The sequence below is a fragment of the Tachypleus tridentatus genome, chromosome 12, assembly GCF_004210375.1.
Source record: "Tachypleus tridentatus isolate NWPU-2018 chromosome 12, ASM421037v1, whole genome shotgun sequence".
Lineage (NCBI taxonomy): Eukaryota > Metazoa > Arthropoda > Merostomata > Xiphosura > Limulidae > Tachypleus > Tachypleus tridentatus.
Window position 1 is genome coordinate 72,053,889 of NC_134836.1, and position 27,650 is coordinate 72,081,538.

General features: G+C 36.8%; 1 protein-coding gene across 4 annotated transcripts in view; it reads left to right on the forward strand.

Annotated features, from left to right (window-relative positions):
- Positions 1–27,650, forward strand: part of LOC143233580 (coiled-coil domain-containing protein CG32809-like) — a 397,453-nt gene that overhangs the window by 179,285 nt on the left and 190,518 nt on the right. Inside the window, exon 1 of one of the 4 annotated variants that reach the window (XM_076469936.1) lies at positions 11,196–11,587. The exons of the other annotated variants lie outside the window; for them this stretch is intronic. Coding sequence (XP_076326051.1) covers positions 11,518–11,587 — 70 coding nt within the window. The 5' untranslated portion in view covers positions 11,196–11,517. Of the gene's footprint in view, positions 1–11,195; positions 11,588–27,650 lie in introns of those variants that run through there. 4 annotated transcript variants of the gene reach the window in all.

A 27,650-nucleotide genomic window follows, 5' to 3' on the forward strand; every position in this document is an offset into this window, starting at 1 on the left:
GATCTCTGGTGATACTTTACTAACTGTTTATTTTTTGAATGGAATGTTCTAACACGCTCAGTTAGGATTTAATGTACATGAGTGATGACGTATATATGCAAATATCTAAAGATGAATTCTTTGGTACTCGGTGTCTTGACGTCAAAAACTATTTCGAGTTAGTGACTGAATCAAGGTTCATAAAACTGGACAGAAGAACTCTACTCGTCCCTCCCCCCAAACAAAAACGAATTTAAATTAATAAAAAGTCGGACGATCGGTTCGAGTTTGACAGTCATTTTAGTGTTTACTGCAAGAAGTCAATGCTAGATGAAAGTGTCTTCCACTGGCACATACACATGTATGAGGAAAGTCAGTTTCAGTAAAACCGTATGACGAATGACACACGCAGTTTTGCAGCTACCAAAAAGCCAACGAAATAAATGGTTTTTTTTTTTATATACATGTCTTTTCGGTGGTCACATCAGAGACAAGCTGTTACGCAGGGGTTATCGACTTCTTTACGCTCCGATCTAGCTGTCAGTTTCGTGTCACTCAGTAAGGGCGGGTGGCAGTGGTTATTTTTGTTCTTCTCACTACCTTTTGATTTTATTTCGGGTATAAGATATCCTTAAAACAATTGGTGATACGTGTATGTCTTCTTTTATATACTCTCCAACTAGCTGGGATGCACGTTCCATGGACGAAAGCTAAGTAAATTCATGTTTAATGAAAAGCTGCTCCCCTCGTATGTAATTGTACAACAGAACGCAAAAATCGCCAACACAAACTGCAAAACACAAAATATGAAACCGCGGTTTTGCATGTACGGTCGCATATATAAAAAAAAAAAACCTTCATGTCAAATTTGTTAAAGATTCATTCACAGGGGGAGAAGTGGTGTTAAGAAGCCCAAAACTGAAAATTTATTTCGATCTAATGAACATCCATATCAATTCTGATAAAGATCCATCCACACTCTGCGAAGTAGGCACATGGACATACAACAGACAGAACTATTATATTTAGATAGATACTTACGTTTGTTTATTATTCCACTTAACACTCGTAGAGCCTGATTACCAGTTTCAGAACGAAGAGCAACCTTGTTCCGTTTCCATTTCACTCGAATAAGGGTGGTTGTGGTCTAGTGTGTAAGAGTGTATATGTTTTCTTATAGCAAAGCCACATCGGACTATCTGCTGGATCCAGCGAGGGGAATCGAACCCTTGATTTTAGCGTTGTAAATCCGTAGACTTACCGCTGTACTATCGGGGACAGTGTGTGTGTGTGTTTTCTTATAGCAAAGCCACATCGGACTATCTGCTGGATCCACCGAGGGGAATCGAACCCCTGATTTTAGCGTTGTAAATCCATAGACTTACCGATGTACTATCGGGCGACAGTGTGTAAGTGTGTGTGTGTGTTTTCTTATAGCAAAGCCACATCGGACTATCTGCTGGATCCACCGAGGGGAATCGAACCCCTGATTTTAGCGTTGTAAATCCGTAGACTTATCGCTGTACTATCGGGGGACAGTGTGTAAGTGTGCTTTTACTGTGAATTTGAGGATTTAGAGTTTGCGTTCCGTTGGTATAAAAATCACTCTCCCACCTTCGAAAGTGATGGTCTCTTATTCGATCATACAAGAGTAGCCCAAGTGTTGGCGGTGGGTGCTGTTGATCTTTGCTGCCTTCCTTCTAGTCTTATGAGTTCAAAATTAGGAACTGCACTGCACTGTCCCTACTTTTTTTCCAGACGTAAAACTGAGATAATACAACATGAAACTTTGTAGTTTCTCCGTAACATCTGTCTGATCGACACATTTGTTTTAAACACAGCCAGCGTTACGCAATGGAATCTCTGCGCTGTACCTACCACAGATATCAAAACCTGGATTTTTAACTTTATAGCCTTCGGACTTATCGCTGAATCACTTGGAATTGTGTCGCTGACAAGCTTACTTTTAGGGGCTGAAAAAATATTAAACCTGCATCACACTTTAAGATAAAGTACAACTCTTTCTAAGAGAGCCCCCAGTGGCTCACTATTCGGGCATACAACGCTAAAAATCAGGTTTTAATACCCGTCGTAGACAGAGCACAGAAACCCCATTGTTTGGCTTTGCGCTTTAAGAAGAACCATTTTTTTTTCCAAGAAGGGGCGAGAAACCTCTTTTCCGTGAACAAGAAAACAAATAAAAACGTAGGTTATATGTCAGAATTTTTTAACGCTCTAAAATAATTATTTTATTTAATTTTAACAACTTCGAAAGATATATATCTCTTATTACTATTATTTCAAACAGTGATGGTAAATTAATCCTATTAACATGTTTCATTGCAACTAAGCCTAATGATAAATCAATTTTATTAACGTTTCATTGTAACTAAGCCTAATGACAAATCAATTTTATTAACATGTTTCATTACAATTAAGCCTAATGGTAGATGAATCATTTTAACATGTTTCATCACAACTAAGCCTATAAGCTTATATTCTGGTCCAAGAGTGCACCTTACTCTTTCAAAATCCTATTTCCGCCTTTGGTCTTCAAAGACGCTCAGAAAAATAAGAAAAACAAGGTCTGGAATCCAAGCTTCTCAGTATCACTTATGTTATACGTAGTAAGATAACACAAGGAAACTTAAATATATTAAATTATACGAATAGGAAACAGTTACTACAGGAAAGTAGTCTGAACTAATCTCGGATTTTTTTGTTCAAACGTTCAGTTACATCATTATTTTAATATGTTCAGCTTGGTTTGGTTTGAATGTCGCACAAAGCTACACGAGGGCTATCTGGCTAGCCGTATCTAATTTAGCAGTGAAAGACTAGCGAGAAAGCAGCTAGTCACCACCACCCACCACCATCTCTTAGGTTACTCTTTTTTTCCAACGAATAGTGAGATTGACCAACACTTTATAACGCCCTTTCGCCTGAAAGAGCGAGCATACTTGATGGGACGGGGATTTGAGCCCGCGATTCTCAGATTACGAGTCAAACACCCTAACCACCTGGCCATGTCGAGCCCACAACATTCACTGTTTTTGTAAATTTTCGCTAATTCGAGCATGTGTACGCGATTAATACATTGCAAGACTAAATTAACGATTTTGTGTAAAATGATAATTCAGTTCTTAACTAGAAAGTGTTAAGACACTGCTAATGGAGTGCATGGGGTGGGGTGTGGTCCAGGGGTTAGCATGTGTCACGGTGGGGTGTGGTCCAGGGATTAGAGAGACATGATGCCATTGAAGGCATACCGCACTTACAGCTGTAGACGTGTTAGAAAAGTGACAGTAAATTCCATTACATGGCTCAAAGAGATGGACAAACCTTTGTGTGGCAGCGGATACTTCTGTTTTGTTGTCTTCCCTCTAGTTAGTAGTTCAAAGTTAGGAACAATTGTTGCTTATAGTTGGTTGTCTTCCTTCTGGTCAGTAGTTAAAAATTAAGGACAACTAGTGCTTCTGGTTGGTTCTTTTACTTCTGGTCAGTAATTCAAAGTTAGGGAAAACTATTACTTCTGATTGGTTGTCTTCCTTCTTGTCAGTAGTTCAAAATTAGGGACAACTGTTGCTTCTGATTGATTGTCTTCCCTTTGGACAGTAGTTCAAGATCGGGTACAATTATGGCTTCTAGTTATTTGTCTTCTTTTTGATCAGTAGTTCAAAGTTAGGGACAACTATTGCTTCTAGCTTGTCCCCCGCTGGGATAGCGGTAAGTCTACAGATTTACAATGCTTTCGATTCCCATCGGTGGACACCGCAGATAGCCTGGTGTGGCTTTGCTCTTGTGGCTTACCGATGGTGTCCATGACAGGCTCGAAAAATTCAGTGAAGATGTAGTAAATGAATGATAATACAAGTAATTCAACAAACGTCTCCCAATGGGTTGTTAACATTAGAATACGAAGTATGATCCACGCGGCAGAAGCAGCTCTTGTAGTCTATTGTAAGCTTCTGTGCCGAAGAAAAACAAAAGCCAGAAGTCATCTAAAGCTGTAGAAAACGTTGTTTTCAGTTCACACAAAACATCAATGTTGGGTAGAAAGTTCTAGATATATTAGTGGAACGGGCATGATGATACTTTAAAGAATTTTTTAAAAAGATTCATCAGAAATGTGTACTTTAGTTCAGTAACTATGTAAACTTTTGTTTTGTTATCTCATCAGTTTGTATTTTTTAAAAGATAAGAAAGTCTCTACTGTTCCCAAACCAGTTACTTAAAAGCCTTGCGTTTAACATTTATGGTTTTTATGTAAAATGGACTGTCGATGTTATGTAATACAAGTTACCCATAACAGTACACCACTATATCCACTATCTCTTATTCACTGTTTTACTAATGGCCAGTTTGTACAAGTTCAAATCCATTCGTTCTGTGGGTAAGGTCGTTATATGATGATTTTATTTTCGCAGAAGTGCTAAGTTATTGGTGAAACAACCATATAAGAAAGGGTAGATAAACTTTTCACTGGATATGGACTTTCTCTTCTCGCGTTAGGATAAAGAAATAAAACAAAATCACTTCTTTCTTCAACCAAGTAACTTTGTTCGTGTTCACAGATGCATTAGGTTTTGATGTTACCAATATCATTACGATATAAACATATTAAAAAAATGAGTATAGACTTTGATTAAAAGTAGTTTGTGGCGCAAACTATACATTTAATTAATATTTTGTTTATGGTACCTCTAATATAAATTATAGGCTTAACCCAAATAGTGTTCGCAGAATTTCTAACCATTATAAAACGTTACCCTTCATCCAAACAGCATCGTCAGAATTTCTTACCCATGTAGAAGTAGATCTTTCACTCAAACAGCGTTGTCAGAGTTTCATATCATCTTGTAATTAGGAGCTTCACTCGAAGCTGTGTGGCCTTTTTCTTGTCTTTAAGGGTTGAATTATAATACCCTGTGTTAATAACTGAACAGATATAGCGTTACGTTGGGTTAATACACAGACAACGTAAGAATTACTTAACTGAAAGTAAACTAGCTTCTGATTAACAGGAATTAGTCAATATTTTATTCACTTATTTGTGTATTTTACTATAGATCTCGCCGTCTGTTAGATTATCGGAGAAACAAACTATCAAATATAAAACACAAGTATACGAACATTCAATTCATACTGTACCACGTATAGTTAAATAGTTTTCCCATAGATGGCGCGAAAAGCAACTAATAGACTTGTATTCTAAAAACTACGAGTATGGGTATTAAAACTTCTATTAAAATAAAGTAAAGCCCGTCATGGCCAGGTGGGTTAAAGCGTTCGACTCGTAATCTGTGGATCGCGGGTTCGAATCCCGGTCGCACCAAACATGCTCGCCCTCTCAGCCGTGGGGGCGTTATAATGTGACGGTCAATCCCACTATTTGTTGGTAAAAGAGTAGCTCAACAGTTGGTAGTAGGTGGTGATGACTAGCTGCCTTCCCTCTAGTCTTACACTGCTAAATTAGGGACGGCTAGCGCAGATAGCCCTCGTGTAGCTTTGCGCGAAATTAAAAAAAATCTACTCTATTTTGTAGAGAAAAACGTTTCGATCTTCTTAGGTCATCTTCAGGTCAACAAATATTTTTATAAAAAGTTTAATACTCATACCAGCCGTCTTTAAAATACATTTTTACTTCAAGCGGGTTCCTCGTCATCACGTAACCAATAATTTGGTGTTCGTGAAATGATATAGCGGAATACGAGGAAGGATACAAACAAATATATATGACAGCTATTATACAGACAAGTTATAGAACAAGGAATAATAAATTCTTTGTTGAATACTTTTTACCATCTTGTTTAAAAAAGACAAATATGATAAAACTTCTGTGGACTGGGGTAGTAACAGAAGAAAATTGGTGTAGCTGTTTTTCTATGTATATTTATCATTACAGTAACTCAAGCTGAAGTATCCATCAATTGTACAAGTGAAATAAAAACTCATTTATAACAAAGGACGAGAAGTTGGACTTTTATTTTTTTTCTTAATATAATATTCTCCTACAGATTTACAACGCTAAAATCAGGGGTTCGATTCCCCTCGGTGGACTCGGCAGATAGCCAGATGTGACCATTAATATAATAAACATGAAACGTGCAATATAAATACATAAAGGAGCTAATATTAAAAAGAAAGACATTGTTTTCAATAATTCTATGAATATGAAATTAGATAAGGGTCAAGTCCTCCTCGAGACCTCTCTCATGTCATACTGAATCACGGTGGCACGTCGTGCTCATCTGGTAGTTTTTCGAAACTAAATAGGGGTCCAACCTCCCTAATTACTTTCCTCATATTATCTATCTTGCATCACTGTGTCAAATTTGCTGATTGATCAAGAAATGTGGAAACGCATAAGGAACAGACATACAGATAGACACACACATATTGACATTTCTTTATATAGATTATTCTACAAATTGATACAGAATTCTAACAACTAAACATTCCTTGAAGATGTGATGAACTATTTGCTTACTTAATAAGTGTAAAAAACAGCCGTTAATTATATTAACAAGTTTTCTTTTAGGTTTTAATTTGAGTATTACACTGTAATGAATCAGTAGCTTTGGTATTTGATAATTCATATCGAACAAGATGTTATTCTAATAAGTCATGGTCAGGAAAATGTTTTGCCTATAACTCATATTCAAGAAAGTTGTTGTTTGTTGTTTTGAATTAAGCACAAATCTACTCAATGGGCTATCTGTGCTCTGCCCACCATGGGTATCGAAACCCGGTGTTTAGCGTTGTAAGTCGCGGACATACCGCTGAGCCACTGGGGGGCTCTCATATTCAGTGAGGTGTTGTTCTAATAAAATGTGTCCAGCAAAGCATTATTTTAATTTTGTTTTGTGCAAGGTATTCTTGGGTTACAGACCTAAAATACCACTATAATCAATGGCACCCAATGATGACCTAGGTCAAAGTGATCATAGAATACTTTTGTTGTTTGCTTCTTACTCATAATTAATATTATTACACTATGTAACATAAATTTTGTTTCTGGATAGTATGTGTTATCTCTTAACTGCTTATGTTGTAAAATTACAGAAAATGGCCATTATTCCCTTCAAACTTTGCTTTTGTGACCTGGATAATGAAATTTAAAAATTAACCTATTTTCTATGTAAAAACGGGAAAAATTACACATTTTCATTTACATAAGGTCTGAATAAAACAAACATTTTCATTTACATAAGGTCTGAATAAAACAAACATTTTCATTTACATAAGGTCTGAATAAAACAAACATTTTCATTTACATAAGGTCTGAATAAAACAAACATTTTCATTTATATAAGGTCTGAATAAAACAAACATTTTCATTTACATAAGGTCTGAATAAAACAAACATTTTTATTTATATAAGGTCTGAATAAAACAACATATAAATCAAGATTTGCATGCATTTATTTTAAAGTTATTCAAAAATGAACAGAAGTGAGTAGTTTTTCGAGATTTGCGACTGTAATGTAAACCACTTTCATGTATCGGCCTCCAAATATAGTCGCCTATCATGTTTTTGTTATACGCTTCTTGGTAGCGGCGTTCAAAGTCCAGTATATCTTGGTGGTAGCACTCGCTTTGCCACTCTGAGTATGCTCCCATGTTCTCCTTGAATTTATCAAGATGAGCCTCAAGGATATGGACTTTCAGGGACATCCTGCAGCCCATTTTGCCATAGTTCTTCGCCAGAGCCTCAACCAGGTCCACATAATATTCGGTCTTGTGATTGCCCAAAAAGCCCCGAACCACTACGACAAAGCTGTCCCAAGTTTTTTTCCTTCCTACTGAGCTTCTTGGGGAATTCTGTGCACTTCACGATTCTCTTTTTTTGTGGTTCAACGAAAACACCAGCTTTGACCTTTGCCTCAGACAGCTTGGGGGAAAAAGTCTCGAAGGTACTTGAAGGCTGCAGAATCCTCATCAAGAGCTGTAACAAATTGTTTCATAAAACCTAATTTTATATGCAATGGTGGGAACAACACCTTCTGGAGGTTCACTAGAGGCTCACACTTAACATTGTGCCTCCCCACATAGAACTTGGTCCACTGTGGCCAGTGCTTCCTGTTGTAATGTGCTGCAGTGTCCTTGCTGTTCCAAAGGCAAAGATAACAGGGAAAATTTGTAAAGTCTCCTTGGAGACCTATCAGGAATGCCACCACTTTGAAGTATCTGATAACCTCCCAGCTATACTTATCATACTTCAAGGCTTTTAACAAGTCTTGACTCTTTTGTATTCCTCTTCAAACATATAAGCTTTGAGGCTTCTGGATGATCTATCAATGAAGAGGCGCCACTCATTCGGGTTACAGGCAATTCCAATTGTCTCAGCACTGAATCTACCTGGAATGTTCTGGAAATTTCATGACTCAGGTCACAAAAGCAATGTTTGAAGAAAAAAATAGGTCGTTTCTATTTACTTTAGGCATAAGCAATTGGGAAATGACACTTTCTGCCCAGGAACAAGAAAAATAAAAATTTTGTTACATAGTGTTATTAATTGTAATTATTATTGTCGAATTTTTAGCAGCTCTTCCGGAAAAAGATTTGTTTGTTTTTGAATTTTGCGCATAGCTGCAGAAGGTTTATCTGCTCTAGCCGTGCATAATTTAGTAGTGTAAGACTAGAGGAAAAGTAGCTGATGTCGAGTAGGGATCCACTTTACCTGGTTTGTATATCTTGTTTGAGTTTATAGGACACTGTATGAGAACGGTTTTGAATATGTTTGATTGTGGGAAGTATTTATACACTCAGATTATGAAGATGTGTTCAGGAAGGTGATAACAATTCCAAGAAGCCTCTATACCTTATGCTGAATTACACTGAAAGACAGAGGAATGTGGATCAACTTGGGATACCAGTATAATTTAAGAATAGATTTGCAACAAGTTATTCCATACTTATGGTAGGCAAAGTGCAACGTCTTGTAACAAAATAATAAATCAGAATCCACAAATACAAATTTCAGTGCCAAGACAATGGTACGTAATATAATCAAAGAATATTTCTCTCTGAAACAGTGATTAACTTTCTCTCACGACATTTCCGTTAAAGTGTCACACATTTCAAGTAGCTGAAGAATGACCCGGATATTCATGCTGTTGTATACGAAGACATACTGGTGAAGCCATTGGACGCAGCTCCTATGGATTTCTATGAGATAGGACTATTCAAACGGGCTCTGGGAAATGGACATATGCTTGCAATAGGGACTTATGGAAAGCCTGTGGTGAGGATGTGTAAGTTTTGGACATGACATTCTTACCATGGATTCTTTAACAATTGAATGCTACAAGGTTAATATCAAGATTCACGGCTCTTCAGATAAAGAGTATGACTGGACGTGGCGATATTCCAAAATAGTTATCATATAACGCCCCCTACCTATGCGTAGAATATTTTAAATTATATTGCCACTTTAATGAATACTTAAAACAATTAATTTCTTTGGTATTCCTTCTGTATTCTGTTGTTATTTTCGCGCAAAGCTACACAATGGGACGTTTGCGCTCTATCTATAGCGAGGAAATGAGCCCTGTATTTTACTGTTGTAAGTCCGTAAACTTACCTCTGATACATCGGAGGACCTTCTTCTAGATACATCTGATAGAAGGAAGTTTTGTTTTTATTCAGAGATGGCTGTATTTATGAGGTGAAATATACTGAAGGCTCGGGTTATGTGATAGTAATCGATGTAATCAGTAGCGGATAGGATCATATAAACCTAATTATATAGCGTTTATTAACTTGTGTTTAACCTACACTGTAGCTGCTAATGTGCTGCCATCTTCAGGGAAGTCCTAGTAAGAATTATTTCTGTGTTGATATTAGTCCGGATTCGATCCTGAATGCTCATAATGGAAGTCTGATGTGTGTGTCTGTGTGTTTTTTTTTCTCTTGTTCTAAGTTGTGTTGATTCAAAAGATTGTGAGTTCTGTTGTTATGGATACTGTCAGGTTGGATGCTTTTCCCGAAAGTTCTGTCATTTTCAAAAAACAAATATAACTTATAAATTAGACTCAAATAATCGTATAGGCTACTAACCTGGACTATGGTTAAAGTGTGCCATGCCTATAACCTTTCAGTGTTGCTTCTATTTAGAGAACCTTTTATTTATTAGAATAAGTATGCGCGCATAACCTCACGAATAAAACAGCCGTATATTAAAAGTTGTGCTAGGAAAGTGCAGATGGTTATTGTCCCAGCCAAATTAACTTCTTCGAGAATAATAAAGTTCCCGGTGGAGATAAATATTTTATATTCTAACTATTTCAACTTTTATTTTCTTATAAAATTTAAACCCCGTCTTAATCGCGTTTCACAGGATGTTTCAGACGTTTATTGTAAACAAAGAGATGAGATTCAAAACGAGTGTTAATAAACTGACTGTGTTGGAGAGTACACAGAAACCATTCTTAGGACGGAAGTACTTTGGTGTATTGATCTGTTAGTTTACTTGCTTCAGCTATGCGCTTGTTGCGCCATCATGCGGTGAGTTTAAGCTTAACTGACCTGGTTTACTTGATTGGAGAAGTAAGTGTACCAGTGCATATTGTTGGCATGATGGAAACGAGTCAGGATAGAAATGTCGCTACTCTATCCCAACTAAAGAGTTTCAGTCGTTCTGCGCGAGGCTTTATCTTCTCAGAGATTAAAAGTTACCGGCTAGAAAGATCTCTGTCTTAGGGTTCCATATAATGAAGTTTTCTAGTCGGAACTTTTTCGTCAATCTATTTATTAGGCTAATGAGCTCCGGTGTTTTGGTTGAAAAAAGTTTAAGACAGGTTTTAGAGAGTGTAAAATGATGGGAAAAGAAAGTTTAAATGAAATTAAAAGTGATAATATGTAAAAACAAATAACAATTTATATATAGTAGTGTTTGCAAACTAACGTCCACTTCGAAGATGCTCAAGATTAAAGGAATTTGCGTGTTTTATTTTGTAAACAATATCTGAAGTATTTACGACTATGGACCTGTCGTTATAACAGAAACGTCTGTTTATCCACGATGTTTATAACTACTAGTGCTATTGATCAAGAACAGTTAATTACTGTACATATTAAGAGTCTCGAACCGTTTACGGAAATATGGATTAAGGTGTGAAAAAAAAAATAAAAAGTCCGAAATTATGATTTCGTTGTTGCGTGGCTGTAAAGATGTCGGAGCACGCGAAAGTGCTCTTGGTTTCGAACTGACTGTGCGATGTGGTAAGTGAGTTTGTAAATCGGTTTATATGTATATATATATGTATGTGTTTGAATTTCGTGCACTGTGGTTCTTCGCTGAACTGATTCGAAATGTATTTAGTAAAAAAATAAGGTGTTAATATGGCTGTGATAGAAGCAGGTGTTTTGTGGAAATAGAAACATTGATTCCTCCTTGCTTCATGTCTACCTTGGAAAGACCAAGGTGTTCCGACTGTTACAATAAACAAGAAGGTGCTGCCTTAGTTATTTGAACCATTTAAAATATAGTAGCTGGAGGCAACAGAGAACAATGAACAACTCGTGAGAAACCGGATGCAAAAAGCTATGATATATAGCTACGTGTATTACATCAAGGCAAGCAACGAGAACGCTAGAATCAAAGGTACGTGATATTGTGAACTGTAGTATGTCAAGCTTGATTTAAAACATGAGTCCATCTTACGGGTGACTTACTTAGCTACAAATATGAAGCTTAAGATGTTGTGGTTTTATTGTGGGTACTACGTTACACCTCAATATCTGTATGATATGAACGTTAACAGCATAGTCCAGAAATTCAGTTATAAAACATTAATAAAATGATTCATATTTACAGTGATTTCTCCCTTTTAACAACATTGAGTTCTATCACATACCTTTATCATCATGAAATATACTGGTTGTTACCTTGTATTCCCTCCAGGCTACGACATTGAGTTCTATCACATACCTTTATCATCATAGGTTAGTGTTTTTTATACAAAATCATCTTCTGTTATTATTGAAGAAAACAAACCTATCGTTTAACCGAAATTTCTCACAATTCCCAGAATAAACGTGTTTGTTCTTGACTAGATGCTAATAGAAGTAGTTCTTTTTCTTTTTTTTTTTGACAGATCACGCAGGTGATAACAAAATGTTTTAGGATAAATAAGACCTTCATTCCCAGATGTTGAGTGACATGTTCTGGAGATATTAGTTTTCCTTAACAATTTCCCCAGCTAATGGCTAAGTTACATTGGTAGGCTAGGTTATAGCTTCTGCGACAGCTTCTCTGGAAAGAAACGTAGAACCACGAGCCACGTCACGAGTGAACAACATCAAGAAATGCAACATGTTTATAAAAAAAATTGTCCCTGAACTGAACAGTGAAAATAAAAGTTAAACTATTAAAGATGAAACTTATAATCAGTTATCTTTGCACCAGGTAATACAAGATAAACTACATATTAAAATCAAATCAACAGAATTGAGCTGTACTAATCCAAAACTATCAAAATGACTTTTGAACTCGACTAAAAATGAACAATAATCAGACATCTTTTCACCATTTTCTCCTGGGCACCTAAAGAAACAAAGTTCAAAGTTTCCGTTAGTTAACCAGTTGTATACTTCCTGTTAACGAGGTATCAAGACACAGTGAAGGGTCAGTAAAAAAAACTTTGTAACTGATTGGTTACTACATTAGTTATACAGCCACCAATCATTAACAACAGACTGAAGGGATTTTCATATGTACGTTCTATTATTTAACGATTTAATAATGTAAACTCATTCCAGACAAATACGAGTATATCTTGAATTTCCCTGAATGTCAGGTAAATACTTAACTATAGTATATCTTAAATCTGTTAAAAAACTAACTATTTCCATATACACTGCTGGCCAAAATCTTAAGGCCAATGAACATAAAGGAAAAATATGCATTTTGTGTTGTTAGACTCAACCACTTATTTGAGTGGAGCTTCGAAAGATGAAACCTCTTGTTGGGCATTTTCTACCCTGTTTAGGACTTCTTTTTGGTATGGTATTAAACTTTTGACCATCTAGTATTTAGGCTAATTTTATAGTGTTCACATTTTCCCTATTAAATGCTAAAAAGTTTTTTGTTTTTTTTTTCCTTTTCTTATTTTCATCTTTTGAAACGAAGTTACGTAAAGCCTATTAGTACTAGCTGTCCCAAATTTTGAACCCATAGACTAGAGGGAAGGGCGCTAGTTAACAGCACCCACCGACAACTCTTGGGATACTATAATCGCATAATGCGATTTGACTGTCACACTTATAACGCACTTACGATCTCAAAGAGCGAATCGCGAACCTGTGGCAATGGAACGCTAGCCATGAATTCTCAGATACACAGTCTGGTGCATTAACTATTAGGCCACCTCCAGGTCGTTCTCCAGAGCACATATGAACAAAAAAACAAAAGTAAAAGAGCATGCGTGATCTACGTTAGGAATGAAGTCTAAATTATGTTCTAACAGAGAAGCAAGCCTACAAGTCCATTAACCAAACACAAGCGGATCATGGATGGTACGATAGCTGAGGTGAAGAACCTTTACATGTCGACGACGTGTACATATCCAACAACAACAAAAAAGTTTGTGAACATCAAAAAGTATTTGCCTGTTTATGTAAGGACAAAAGAAAAACGTAAAGAGAGGGCTAGAACATACAGCTGAAGTACAGTTATCTGTCACAGATGTTAATAAACAATGGAACAGCAAACACTCTCTTACGACGTGTTGCATGCCGGAAGTAATAGAGCCGATTATTCGTTTGTTTGTTTTTGAATTTCGCGCAAGGCTACACGAGGGCTATCTGCGCTAGCCGTCTCTAATTTAGTAGTGTAAAACTAGAGGGAAGACAGATACTTATCACAACCAACGGCCAATGAATAGTGGGATTTAGCATCACTTTATAATGCTCCCACGTCTGAAAGGGCTAGCATGTTTTGTGTGATGAGGGCTCGAACCCGCGACCCTCAAATTACGCCTTAACCACCTGACCATGTCCGGGCCCCGGCTATTCGTATGTAATGAGAAGATACATTATTCCCTATACATGCAGCGATAAAGTTTAATATATTATTCCTGAACGTATAATGATCAAAGGCACATGCCCCAAATTTTGATCTGGTAATAAAACTTCTCTTTGAAATGGAAACAGAAACTCGTATATAATTATCAGGAGGAAATAAAGTACTATGACCCCACCCTCTAAAAAAATTCTGCCTTCTGTTATAATTGATATATTAATACCGAAGAAAACGGACTACTAAGTAGTGTGTATTGATTTTGTTTCTATAATTTGAGAACAGAAAGAAACTTGACGGAGATCTTTGATTTGTCTTTTTTTTTTTTCACGAACAGCAAGAAATTATTATTTTAAACATTCAGTTACGTAGTACTCTGTGGGAGTTCATAGACTGGCAAAAACCATTTTCAACTAAAAACAGTGGGCTCGAATCCACGTCACACCAAGTATGCTCGTCCTTTTAGACGTGGGGGCGTTATTATGTTACGGTCAGTCCCACTATTTATTGGTAAAAGAGTAGCCCAAGAGTTGGCGGTGAGTGGTGATGACTAGCTGTCTTCCCTTTAGCCTTACACTTCTAAATTAGGCACGGCTAGCGCAGATAGCCCTCATGTAGCTTTGCGCTAAATTCAAAACAAACAAACAAATAGACCAAAAACAGATAATAATAATAATATATAAAAGTGTATATCACACTGTAAGGAATAAGTCTGTGTGGATCTAAAAAATGTAAAACAACAGTTCATTGTTGTACGGACAACGATTCGCTGTATTTGTTTATGAATATTTCACACAAGCTGTAAATAAATTAACAATGAACTTTTGAATTGACTGACCACAGAAGTGGCAGCTAGCGAATAGCAGACACTGTCCTGCTCTGGACGGTCCTCGTTTTGTTTGTTTGTTGTTTTTGAATTTCGTGCAAAACTACACAAGGTCTATATGCGCTAGCCGTCCCTAATTTATCAGTGTAAGACTAGAGGGAAGGCAGCTAGTCATCACCACCCACCGCCAACTCTTGGGCTACTCTTTCATCAACGAATAACGTTCCCCCTGCCTGAAAGGGCGAGCATGTTTGGTGCAACGGGGATTCGAACCCGCGACCCTCGGATTACGAGTCGAGCGCCTTAACCCACCTGGCCATGCCTGGCCTTGTTCTTGTCTAATTGAGTAGTTAGATTTAACTTCAATTTTTTATGGCACACCCACTGTATCTGAGTACTGAACCAGGAATCTTCTAATTCACAGCCCTAACACTTATATAAGTAACAGTTACCTATTTTAAACAACTGAGTTAAGGTGTGAAGTACCGGTAAGTTTGGAGTGGAAGAAAACTGAAGTGTGAATGTTTCCTTGTTTGAGTTTTAGAGTTACTGGTATTTCAAGACAACCTCATGTGGTCTTAAATACGTCTTGGGAAACTGTGTATGTTTGCACGAATAATCACGAATTTATAATCACACGAATTAAGGAAAAGTTAATAAAAATAACATTTAATAATATCAAAGTAAGTGCTAGTAATTACTACTACATGTAGACCAGACCTAACTAATGACGAACATATCATTAATTTGAGGGCTAAAGTTCTCAATAATTCTGTTAAGTAAGACATCTATTAGTGAAGAAGTAGTGTAAAAAGGGTCAAGTTACAGAAACAGTATTAAAAATGTGGACAAAATTACTCCTCGCTAAGATTGACCCGTGGGTTCATTTATGACTTTTGCTGCTGTATATGTAGTGTGTGTTTTCTTATAGAAAAGCTACATCGGGCTATCTGATGAGTCCACTGAAGGGAATCGAGCCCCTGATTTTAGCATTGTAAATCCGTAGACTTATCGCTGTACCAACAAGAGACTGTATACATGGTATACAAGCATAGGAAAGAGCTTTCACGTGCTTATGACCACCAAGCTCTCATTGGTAGAGCAAGAACAGCTTCAGAGAGTAATGATGACATAGTTTGTTTGTTTGTTTTTTTCAATTTCGCGCAAAGCTACATGAGGGCTATCTGCGTTAGCCGTCCCTAATTTAGCAGTGTAAGACTGGAGGGAAGGCAGCTAGTCATCATCACCCACCACCAACTCTTGGGCTACTCTTTTACCAACGAATAGTGGGATTGACTGTCACATTATAACCCCCTCATGGTTGAAAGGGCGAGAATGTTTGGTGCTTGTAGTAATAGGAACGTACCCTGTTGCATGTCAGCGTTTCTCAACTTGTGTGAGTGTGTGGGGGGGGGGGCGAATAGGATAGAATCAGTAGTGAATTAATGCAAAACTAAGTGTTTAAATATGTTTTTCATAAACTAAGATAAGTAATTATGACATCAGGTATGATATTTTAATTCGTATCCATGTATTACATCAACTTACTTAATTCACTCTTTCACTCCTATTAAAATAGGAGGGGGTGGGAGCCAGAAACCATATTTATTTAGGGGGTGAGGTGCTGATCACAGAAATTTGGGAATCATTGTTATAAGATGTGTTTTTAAATCATTGTAACAGTTTCTCGTTGTAAAGTTGTGTGCGTATAATGTGGAGAGTATCGAAGAACGAGTCTTTCGTTACTTATATGGTACAAGAACGTGTAATAAAGTTTTGAGACACAATGTTCTGAAGTGGGTGGAAATGGCAGGCGTGTAATATGATTTGATACGTAAGTGCATTGCTAACCCGTCGACATGCTGTATAAGTTGTTTCAAATGTTGAGTATTTCTTAACGTCTAATACAACTTGTAGCACATGCAGTACCAGATTTAAGTTTACTGCAATAGCTCTAGGGCATAGCTCCGTGTGAGTGGTTTTTTGGTTTTTTCAGTCTTGTTAAAACCTAAATATAAACACATTATTCCATGGCCGTTAATTGAAGTTGCGAGATTCTTTACGTAAGTGGTAAGCAAAACGATGGACTTTCCATCACAACAAAGGTGGATTATTGTTGCAGCCGAAGTCACTAACTGAAGGAAAATGAAGGCGTTGCCCTTGGAGTGACCCACAGAGGGCTTTATAATGTTAAAAATAAATCTATCTGTGCTCTGCCCACTGCTTAAACATGCGCTTAAAAACATAAAACAAACTATTGGAGTACCATTTGGAGTTTGTTCATGAGTAAAGGTTAATATGATTAGGCCTAGTAAATAATCTTATTAACGCACTCTTGAATTACTGTTCTATAGTATATTTTCACGAGTAAAGGTTATTATGATTAGGCCTAGTAAAGAATCCTGTTAACGTACTTTTGAATTATTGTTTTATTGCATTTTTCAAGAGTAAAAGTTATTATAATTAGGCTTAGTAAAGATTCTTGTTAACGCGCTTTTAAATTATTGTTCTATTGCATTTTTCACAATTAAAGGTTACTATGATTAGGCCTAGTAAATGATCTCGTTAACGTGCTTTTGAATTATTGTTCTATTGTGTTTTTGACTGACCTTTGTTTTTGAGATAAAACATAAAATTGTTAGAGCTGCAGTATAAAAATTATATTAACAGGTGCATTTGTTTCTTATAACAAAACCACAGAGGGCTATCTGCTCAGCCCACCGAGAGGAATCGAACCCCTGATTTTAGCGTTGTAAATCCGGAGACATACCGCTGTATAGCGGGGGGCAGGTGCATTGGTAATTAGATTAATAAATGTAGCTTTAGAAATATGTGTGTACTGAACTTATAGTTACGAATACATTTACTTTCTTTTTTTTCAGGCCCGGCATGGACAAGCGTGTAATCTAAGGGTCGCGGGTTCGCATCCCCGTCGCGCCAAACATGTTCGCCCTTACAGCCGTGGGGGCGTTATAATGTAACGATCAATCCCACTATTCGTTGGTAAAAGAGTAGCCCAAGAGTTGGCGGTGGGTGGTGATGACTAGCTGCCTTCCCTCTATTCTTACACTGCTAAATTAGGGACGGCTAGCACAGATAGCCCTCGAGTAGTATTGTGCGAAATTAAAAAAAAAAATTCTTTTTGGGGGGAGGGGTGGAGCATTTAGCGTGCTCCAATTGTGAATTTGAAAATTTATGGTTGTTTTTTAATTTTGCAAAAACTCGCTCTATGCTTTGTGGCTATTGGTGCGGTATGTGTGTAATAGTCAAATCATACTATTCGATAAGACAAGAGTGACTCAACAGTTGGTGGTAGGTGCTGTTGATTTTCTAGCCAATTTTTTTTATAATTAGGCACTGCTAAGTACATACAGGCTTTTGTAAAGCTTGTGCAAAAATTCTAAAGTAAACAAATCATTTATAATTATGATTGCTTTTATCTTCCTTCGAACACTGTCGGGCAAACGGCGGTATTAATTGAAACAAAGGGAGTGTGGGTTATAAGAGAAGCTTTATTTTTATAATTACGTCCTTATATAAAAAAAGCACTAAAATTCACGTAAAAGTATTAAGTGTGGAAGGCTGAAGCATCTACAGTACAGGCACGAACATGATAAACCAATTTAGTCACAACTTGTTTTTAATACTAGAAAACTAACAACAGTATCTTTAGTAAAATTTAGGCCTCACAGTAAACCATTAGGCTTAGCTGACAAAACTCGGTTTTGCTCCGACGATTCCGTTTTATACTGGGCTTGCAGAGTAAGAAAGACAGGTATTTGGTATTAATAACTTTGTAAACAGCTGAGAATAATGTTGTTCCGTTTAGTTTCAGAACTTTCTATAAACTGGAAGAAACGTGATTATTTTAAAATTATCTTTCTTATGACTTTTACTGGCGCACATAGTCTGTCGAAACTTGTACTCTTTTGTATACGTAGTGTGAAGAGTTAAATAATGAAATATTGGGAAAAACATGTTAGAAAAAGCATAACAGAGTAAAACTAGAGACAAGAATCTGTGAAGTGTAGGATCTTCTAACACTGAAGACAGATTCCAGTAAGATAAAAATATTTAAATGTCTTTAAAGCAGAAGGTTTACCAATATTAACGATAGATTCTCAATAATATAAAGTTAATTAAATGTTTTCTTCTGTTGAGTACACGGGGTGTCCACAAAGTCCTTTTCTAGTTTTAAAATTACATTAGCACAAAATCAAAAATTATAACCTAATGAGAATTAGAATTTTCATACGGTTTTTCATTACACTTCAGTATGTGCACCGTCAGTGGTCTGTAACACATTCAACCGATACTCCACTTGATGATATAAAGGTATTGGGTATTACTGGATGTGAAGAAAATGCTGTTATTTTACGAGAGGATTTAGATTATTTAGTGAGTTGGGCAAAAAAATGGTGGATTTACTTATGATAAACGCAATACATTGGATGTGGGTTATCACAATTTGAAGTGTAACTAAAATTTGGGTAGGAATAACCTTAACAATGTCATGAAAGAAAAGGGTCTTGGTGTAATGGTTGATCAGTTTCTTAAGTCATTTAAACAGTGTGCTATTACTAGTAGTAGGGCAAATTGTATTTAAAGAAATATTGAATACAAGTCTGAAGATGTTATAATTTCATTGTATAGGTCACTGGTTAGAACACGTTTGCAATATTATGTTCAGTCTTGGGCTCATTACCCTAGGAAAGACACTAATTATTGGAAAGAGTTAAGAGGAGGGTTACAAGAATGGTAGTTGAGATGAGGAGAGATTAAGACTCTTAAAATTGTTTTTTCTTGAAGAATGTTCCTAAGTAACGCAACTGTATATCTGCGGACTCACACCGCTATATACCCGTGGTAAGCAGAGCACAGACAGCCCATTGTATAGCTTTGTGCTTGATTTCAAACAGTCAATTCATCAGTCAAAACTCTTGAAGAAAGAAGAGTTTTGTGGGTCTGACTGAAGTGTTTAAGATTCAAAAAGAAATTGATAATGATGCATCAACGTTTTTCGTACTTAAAAGCGAGAATTATAGAACTAGTGGGCACAAATATAGATTTACGCATGGAAGAAGTTATGTTCAGCTATAATAGTTATATTTTTTAGTTGGTCGATGGAATGGGTTGGTTACAGATGTTCTACAGCAGTAAATGTAATTGTGTTTAAAAGAAAGCCTAATCGGTAAAAGTATGAAAAGGGCTGGACTTTTTTTTTCAATTTATTTATTTAACAGTTTTAGTTTGGCTTAGAAAATGGAACAACCGAGGTGGATTAACAGATCCCTTGTTGACCCTAAACATTATGTTATGTTATATGCTATATTTTAGTGTTGGCTAACGTATTCTTCATCGCTCTTCTGATGAGGTGGATTAACAGATCCCTTGTTGTCCCTAAACATTATGTTTTCTGTTATATTTTAGCGTTGGCCAACGTATTCTTCGTCGCTCTTCTGATAAGGTGGATTAACACATCCCTTCTTGTCCATAAACATTATGTTATATGTTATATTTTAGAGTTGGCCAACGTATTCTTCGTCGTTCTTCTGATGAGGTGGATTAACAGATCCCTTGTTGTCCCTAAACATTATGTTATATGTTATATTTTAGTGTTGGCCAACGTATTCTTCGTCGCTCTTCTGATGAGGTGCATTAACAGATCCCTTTTTCTCCCTAAACATTATGTTATATGTTATATTTTAGTGTTGGCCAACGTATTCTTCGTCGCTCTTCTGATGAGGTGGATTAACAGATCACTTGTTGTCTTTAAACATTATGTCATATTTTAGTTTTGGCCAACGTATTCTTCGTCGCTCTTTTGATGAGGTGGATTAACAGATCCCTTGTTGTCCCTAAACATTATGTTATATTTTAGTAATGGCCAAATATCCTTCGTCGCTCTTCTGATTAGGTGGATTAACAGATCCCTTGTTGTCCCTAAACATTATGTTATATTTTAGTGTTGGCCAACGTATTCTTCGTCGCTCTTCTGATGAGGTGGATTAACAGATCCCTTGTTGTCTTTAAACATTATGTTATATGTTGTATTTTAGTGTTGGCCAAGGTATTCTTCGTCGTTCTTCTGATGAGGTGGATTAACAGATCCCTTTTTGTCCCTAAACATTATGTTATATGTTATATTTTAGTGTTGGCCAACGTATTTTTCGTCGCTCTTCTGATGAGGCGGATTAACAGATCCCTTCTTGTCCCTGAACATTATGTTATATTTTAGTGTTGGCCAACGTATTCTTCGTCGCTCTTCTGATGAGGTGGATTAACAGATCCCTTGTTGTCCCTAAACATTATGTTATATTTTAGTGTTGGCCAACGTATTCTTCGTTGCTCATCTGATGAGGTGGATTAACAAATCCCTAGTTGTCCCTAAACATTATGTTATATTTTAGTGTTGGCCAACGTATTCTTCGTCGCTCTTCTGATGAGGTGGATTAACAGATCCCTTCTTGTCCCTGAACATTATGTTATATGTTATATTTTAGTGTTGGCCAACGTATTCTTCGTCGCTCTTCTGATTAAGTGGATTAACAGATCTCTTGTTGTCCCTAAACATTATGTTATATCTTATATTTTAGTGTTGGCCAACGTATTCTTCGTCGCTCTTTTGATGAGGTGGATTAACAGATCCCTTGTTGTCCCTAAACATTATGTTATATTTTAGTGTTGGCCAACGTATTCTTCGTCGCTCTTCTGATGAGGTGGATTAACAGATCCCTTCTTGTCCCTGAACATTATGTTATATGTTATATTTTAGTGTTGGCCAACGTATTCTTCGTCGCTCTTCTGATGAGGTGGATTAACAGATCCCTTCTTGTCCCTGAACATTATGTTATATGTTATATTTTAGTGTTGGCCAACGTATTCTTCGTCGCTCTTCTGATGAGGTGGATTAACAGATCCCTTGTTGTCTTTAAACATTATGTTATATGTTGTATTTTAGTGTTGGCCAACGTATTCTTCGTCGTTCTTCTGATGAGGTGCATTAACAGATCCCTTTTTCTCCCTAAACATTATGTTATATGTTATATTTTAGTGTTGGCCAACGTATTCTTCGTCGCTCTTCTGATGAGGTGGATTAAGAGATCACTTGTTGTCTTTAAACATTATGTCATATTTTAGTTTTGGCCAACGTATTCTTCGTCGCTCTTTTGATGAGGTGGATTAACAGATCCCTTGTTGTCCCTAAACATTATGTTATATTTTAGTGTTGGCCAACGTATTCTTCGTCGCTCTTCTGATTAGGTGGATTAACAGATCCCTTGTTGTCCCTAAACATTATGTTATATTTTAGTGTTGGCCAACGTATTCTTCGTCGCTCTTCTGATGAGGTGGATTAACAGATCCCTTGTTGTCCCTAAACATTATGTTATATTTTAGTGTTGGCCAACGTATTCTTCATCGCTCTTCTGATGAGGTGGATTAACAGATCCCTTGTTGTCTTTAAACATTATGTTATATGTTGTATTTTAGTGTTGGCCAACGTATTCTTCGTCGTTCTTCTGATGAGGTGGATTAACAGATCCCTTCTTGTCTCTGAACATTATGTTATATGTCATATTTTAGTGTTGGCCAACGTATTCTTCGTCGCTCTTCTGATGAGGTGGATTAACAGATCCCTTCTTGTCCCTGAACATTATGTTATATGTTATATTTTAGTGTTGGCCAACGTATTTTTCGTCGCTCTTCTCATGAGGTGGATTAACAGATCCCTTGTTGTCTTTAAACATTATGTTATATGTTGTATTTTAGTGTTGGCCAACGTATTCTTCGTCGTTCTTCTGATGAGGTGGATTAACAGATCACTTGTTGTCTTTAAACATTATGTCATATTTTACTGTTGGCCAACGTATTCTTCGTCGCTCTTCTGATGAGGTGGATTAACAGATCCCTTGTTGTCCCTAAACATTATGTTATATTTTAGTGTTGGCCAACGTATTCTTCGTTGCTCTTCTGATGAGGTGGATTAACAAATCCCTAGTTGTCCCTAAACATTATGTTATATTTTAGTGTTGGCCAACGTATTCTTCGTCGCTCTTTTTATGAGGTGGATTAACAGATCCCTTCTTGTCCCTGAACATTATGTTATATGTTATATTTTAGTGTTGGCCAACGTATTCTTCGTCGCTCTTCTGATGAGGTAGATTAACAGATCCCTTGTTGTCCCTAAACGTTATGTTATATGTTATATTTTAGTGTTGGCCAACGTATTCTTTGTCGTTCTTCTGATGAGATGGATTAACTGATCCCTTGTTGTTCCTAAACATTATGTTATATTTTAGTGTTGGCGAACGTATTCTTCGTCGCTCTTCTGATGAGGTGGATTAACAGATCCCTTGTTTCCCTAAACATTATGTTATATGTTGTATTTTAGTGTTGGCCAACGTATTCTTCGTCGTTCTTCTGATGAGGTGGATTAACAGATCCCTTTTTGTCCCTAAACATTATGTTATATGTTATATTTTAGTGTTGGCCAACGTATTCTTCGTCGCTCTTTTGATGAGGTGGATTAACAGATCACTTGTTGTCTTTAAACATTATGTCATATTTTAGTTTTGGCCAACGTATTCTTCGTCGCTCTTCTGATGAGGTGGATTAACAGATCCCTTTTTCTCCCTAAACATTATGTTATATGTTATATTTTAGTGTTGGCCAACGTATTCTTCGTCGCTCTTCTGATGAGGTGGATTAACAGATCCCTTGTTGTCCCTAAACATTATGTTATATTTTAGTGTTGGCCAACGTATTCTTCGTCGCTCTTTTGATGAGGTGGATTAACAGATCCCTTGTTTCCCTAAACATTATGTTATATTTTAGTGTTGGCCAACGTATTCTTCGTCGCTTTTCTGATGAGGTGGATTAAGAGATCTTTTGTTGTCCCTAAACATTATGTTATATGTTATATTTTAGTGTTGGCCAACGTATTCTTCGTCGCTCTTCTGATGAGGTGGATTAACAGATCCCTTCTTGTCCCTGAACATTATGTTATATGTTATATTTTAGTGTTGGCCAACGTATTCTTCGTCGCTCTTCTGATGAGGTGGATTAACAGATCCCTTGTTGTCTTTAAACATTATGTCATATTTTAGTGTTGGCCAACGTATTCTTCGTCGCTCTTCTGATGAGGTGGATTGACAGATCCCTTGTTGTCCCTAAACATTATGTTATATTTTAGTGTTGGCCAACGTATTCTTCGTCGCTCTTCTGATGAGGTGGATTAACAGATCCTTTGTTGTCCCTAAACATTATGTTATATTTTAGTGTTGGCCAACGTATTCTTCGTCGCTCTTCTGATGAGGTGGATTAACAGATCCCTTGTTGTCCCTAAACATTATGTTATATTTTAGTGTTGGCCAACGTATTCTTCGTCGCTCTTCTAATGAGGTGGATTATGGGATCCCTTGTTGTCCCTAAACATTATGTTATATGTTATATTTTAGTGTTGGCCAACGTATTCTTTTTCGCTCTTTTGATGAGGTGGATTAACAAATCCCTTGTTGTCCCTAAACATTATGTTATATTTTAGTGTTGGCCTACGTATTCTTCGTCGCTCTTCTGATGAGGTGGATTAACAGATCCCTTCTTGTCCCTGAACATTATGTTATATGTTATATTCTAGTGTTGGCCAACGTATTCTTCGTCGCTCTTCTGATGAGGTGGATTAACAGATCCCTTGTTGTCTTTAAACATTATGTTATATGTTGTATTTTAGTGTTGGCCAACGTATTCTTCGTCGTTCTTCTGATGAGGTGGATTAACAGATCTCTTGTTGTCCCTAAACATTATGTTATATGTTATATTTTAGTGTTGGCCAACGTATTCTTCGTCGCTCTTCTGATGAGGTGGATTAACAGATCACTTGTTGTCTTTAAACATTATGTCATATTTTAGTGTTGGCCAACGTATTCTTCGTCGCTCTTCTGATGAGGTGGATTGACAGATCCCTTGTTGTCCCTAATCATTATGTTATATTTTAGTGTTGGCCAACGTATTCTTCGTCGCTCTTTTGATGAGGTGGATTAACAGATCCCTTGTTGTCCCTAAACATTATGTTATATTTTAGTGTTGGCCAACGTATTCTTCGTCGCTCTTCTGATGAGGTGGATTAACAGATCCCTTGTTGTCCCTAAACATTATGTTATATTTTAGTGTTGGCCAACGTATTCTTCGTCGCTCTTCTGATGAGGTGGATTAACAGATCCCTTGTTGTCCCTAAACATTATGTTATATTTTAGTGTTGGCCAACGTGTTCTTCGTCGCTCTTCTGATGAGGTAGATTAACAGATCCCTTGTTGTCCATAAACGTTATGTTATATGTTATATTTTAGTGTTGGCCAACGTATTCTTTGTCGTTCTTCTGATGAGATGGATTAACTGATCCCTTGTTGTTCCTAAACATTATGTTATATTTTAGTGTTGGCGAACGTATTCTTCGTCGCTCTTCTGATGAGGTGGATTAACAGATGCCTTGTTTCCCTAAACTTTATGTTATATTTTAGTGTTGGCCAACGTGTTCTTCGTCGCTCTTCTGATGAGGTAGATTAACAGATCCCTTGTTGTCCCTAAACGTTATGATATATGTTATATTTTAGTGTTGGCCAACGTATTCTTCGTCGCTCTTCTGATGAGGTAGATTAACAGATCCCTTGTTGTCCATAAACGTTATGTTATATGTTATATTTTAGTGTTGGCCAACGTATTCTTTGTCGTTCTTCTGATGAGATGGATTAACAGATCCCTTGTTGTTCCTAAACATTATGTTATATGTTGTATTTTAGTGTTGGCCAACGTATTCTTCGTCGTTCTTCTGATGAGGTGGATTAACAGATCCCTTGTTGTCCCTAAACATTATGTTATATGTTATATTTTAGTGTTGGCCAACGTATTCTTCGTCGCTCTTCTGATGAGGTGGATTAACAGATCACTTGTTGTCTTTAAACATTATGTCATATTTTAGTGTTGGCCAACGTATTCTTCGTCGCTCTTCTGATGAGGTGGATTAACAGATCCCTTGTTGTCCCTAAACATTATGTTATATTTTAGTGTTGGCCAACGTATTCTTCGTCGCTCTTCTGATGAGGTGGATTGACAGATCCCTTGTTGTCCCTAAACATTATGTTATATTTTAGTGTTGGCCAACGTATTCTTCGTCGCTCTTCTGATGAGGTGGATTAACAGATCCCTTGTTGTCCCTAAACATTATGTTATATTTTAGTGTTGGCCAACGTATTCTTCGTCGCTCTTTTGATGAGGTGGATTAACAGATCCCTTGTTTCCCTAAACATTATGTTATATTTTAGTGTTGGCCAACGTATTCTTTGTCGCTTTTCTGATGAGGTGGATTAAGAGATCTTTTGTTGTCCGTAAACATTATGTTATATGTTATATTTTAGTGTTGGCCAACGTATTCTTCGTCGCTCTTCTGATGAGGTGGATTATGGGATCCCTTGTTGTCCCTAAACATTATGTTATATGTTATATTTTAGTGTTGGCCAACGTATTCTTTTTCGCTCTTTTGATGAGGTGGATTAACAAATCCCTTGTTGTCCCTAAACATTATGTTATATTTTAGTGTTGGCCAACGTGTTCTTCGTCGCTCTTCTGATGAGGTGGATTAACAGATCCCTTGTTGTCCCTAAACATTATGTTATATTTTAGTGTTGGCCAATGTGTTCTTCGTCGCTCTTTTGATGAGGTAGATTAACAGATCCCTTGTTGTCCCTAAACGTTATGATATATGTTATATTTTAGTGTTGGCCAACGTATTCTTCGTCGCTCTTCTGATGAGGTAGATTAACAGATCCCTTGTTGTCCCTAAACGTTATGTTATATGTTATATTTTAGTGTTGGCCAACGTATTCTTTGTCGTTCTTCTGATGAGATGGATTAACTGATCCCTTGTTGTTCCTAAACATTATGTTATATTTTAGTGTTGGCGAACGTATTCTTCGTCGCTCTTCTGATGAGGTGGATTAACAGATCCCTTGTTTCCCTAAACATTATGTTATATTTTAGTGTTGGCCAACGTATTCTTCGTCGCTTTTCTGATGAGGTGGATTAAGAGATCTTTTGTTGTCCCTAAACATTATGTTATATGTTATATTTTAGTGTTGGCCAACGTATTCTTCGTCGCTCTTCTGATGAGGTAGATTAACAGATCCCTTGTTGTCTTTAAACATTATGTTATATGTTGTATTTTAGTGTTGGCCAACGTATTCTTCGTCGTTCTTCTGATGAGGTGGATTAACAGATCCCTTGTTGTCCCTAAACATTATGTTATATGTTATATTTTAGTTTTGTCCAACGTATTCTTCGTCGCTCTTCTGATGAGGTGGATTAAGAGATCACTTGTTGTCTTTAAACATTATGTCATATTTTAGTGTTGGCCAACGTATTCTTCGTCGCTCTTCTGATGAGGTGGATTAACAGATCCCTTGTTGTCCCTAAACATTATGTTATATTTTAGTGTTGGCCAACGTATTCTTCGTCGCTCTTCTGATGAGGTGGATTAACAGATCCCTTGTTGTCCCTAAACATTATGTTATATTTTAGTGTTGGCCAACGTATTCTTCGTCGCTCTTCTGATGTGGTGGATTAACAGATCCCTTGTTGTCCCTAAACATTATGTTATATTTTAGTGTTGGCCAACGTATTCTTCGTCGCTCTTCTGATGAGGTGGATTAACAAATCCCTTGTTGTCCCTAAACATTATGTTATATTTTAGTGTTGGCCAACGTATTCTTCGTCGCTCTTCTGATGAGGTGGATTAACAGATCCCTTGTTGTCCCTAAACATTATGTTATA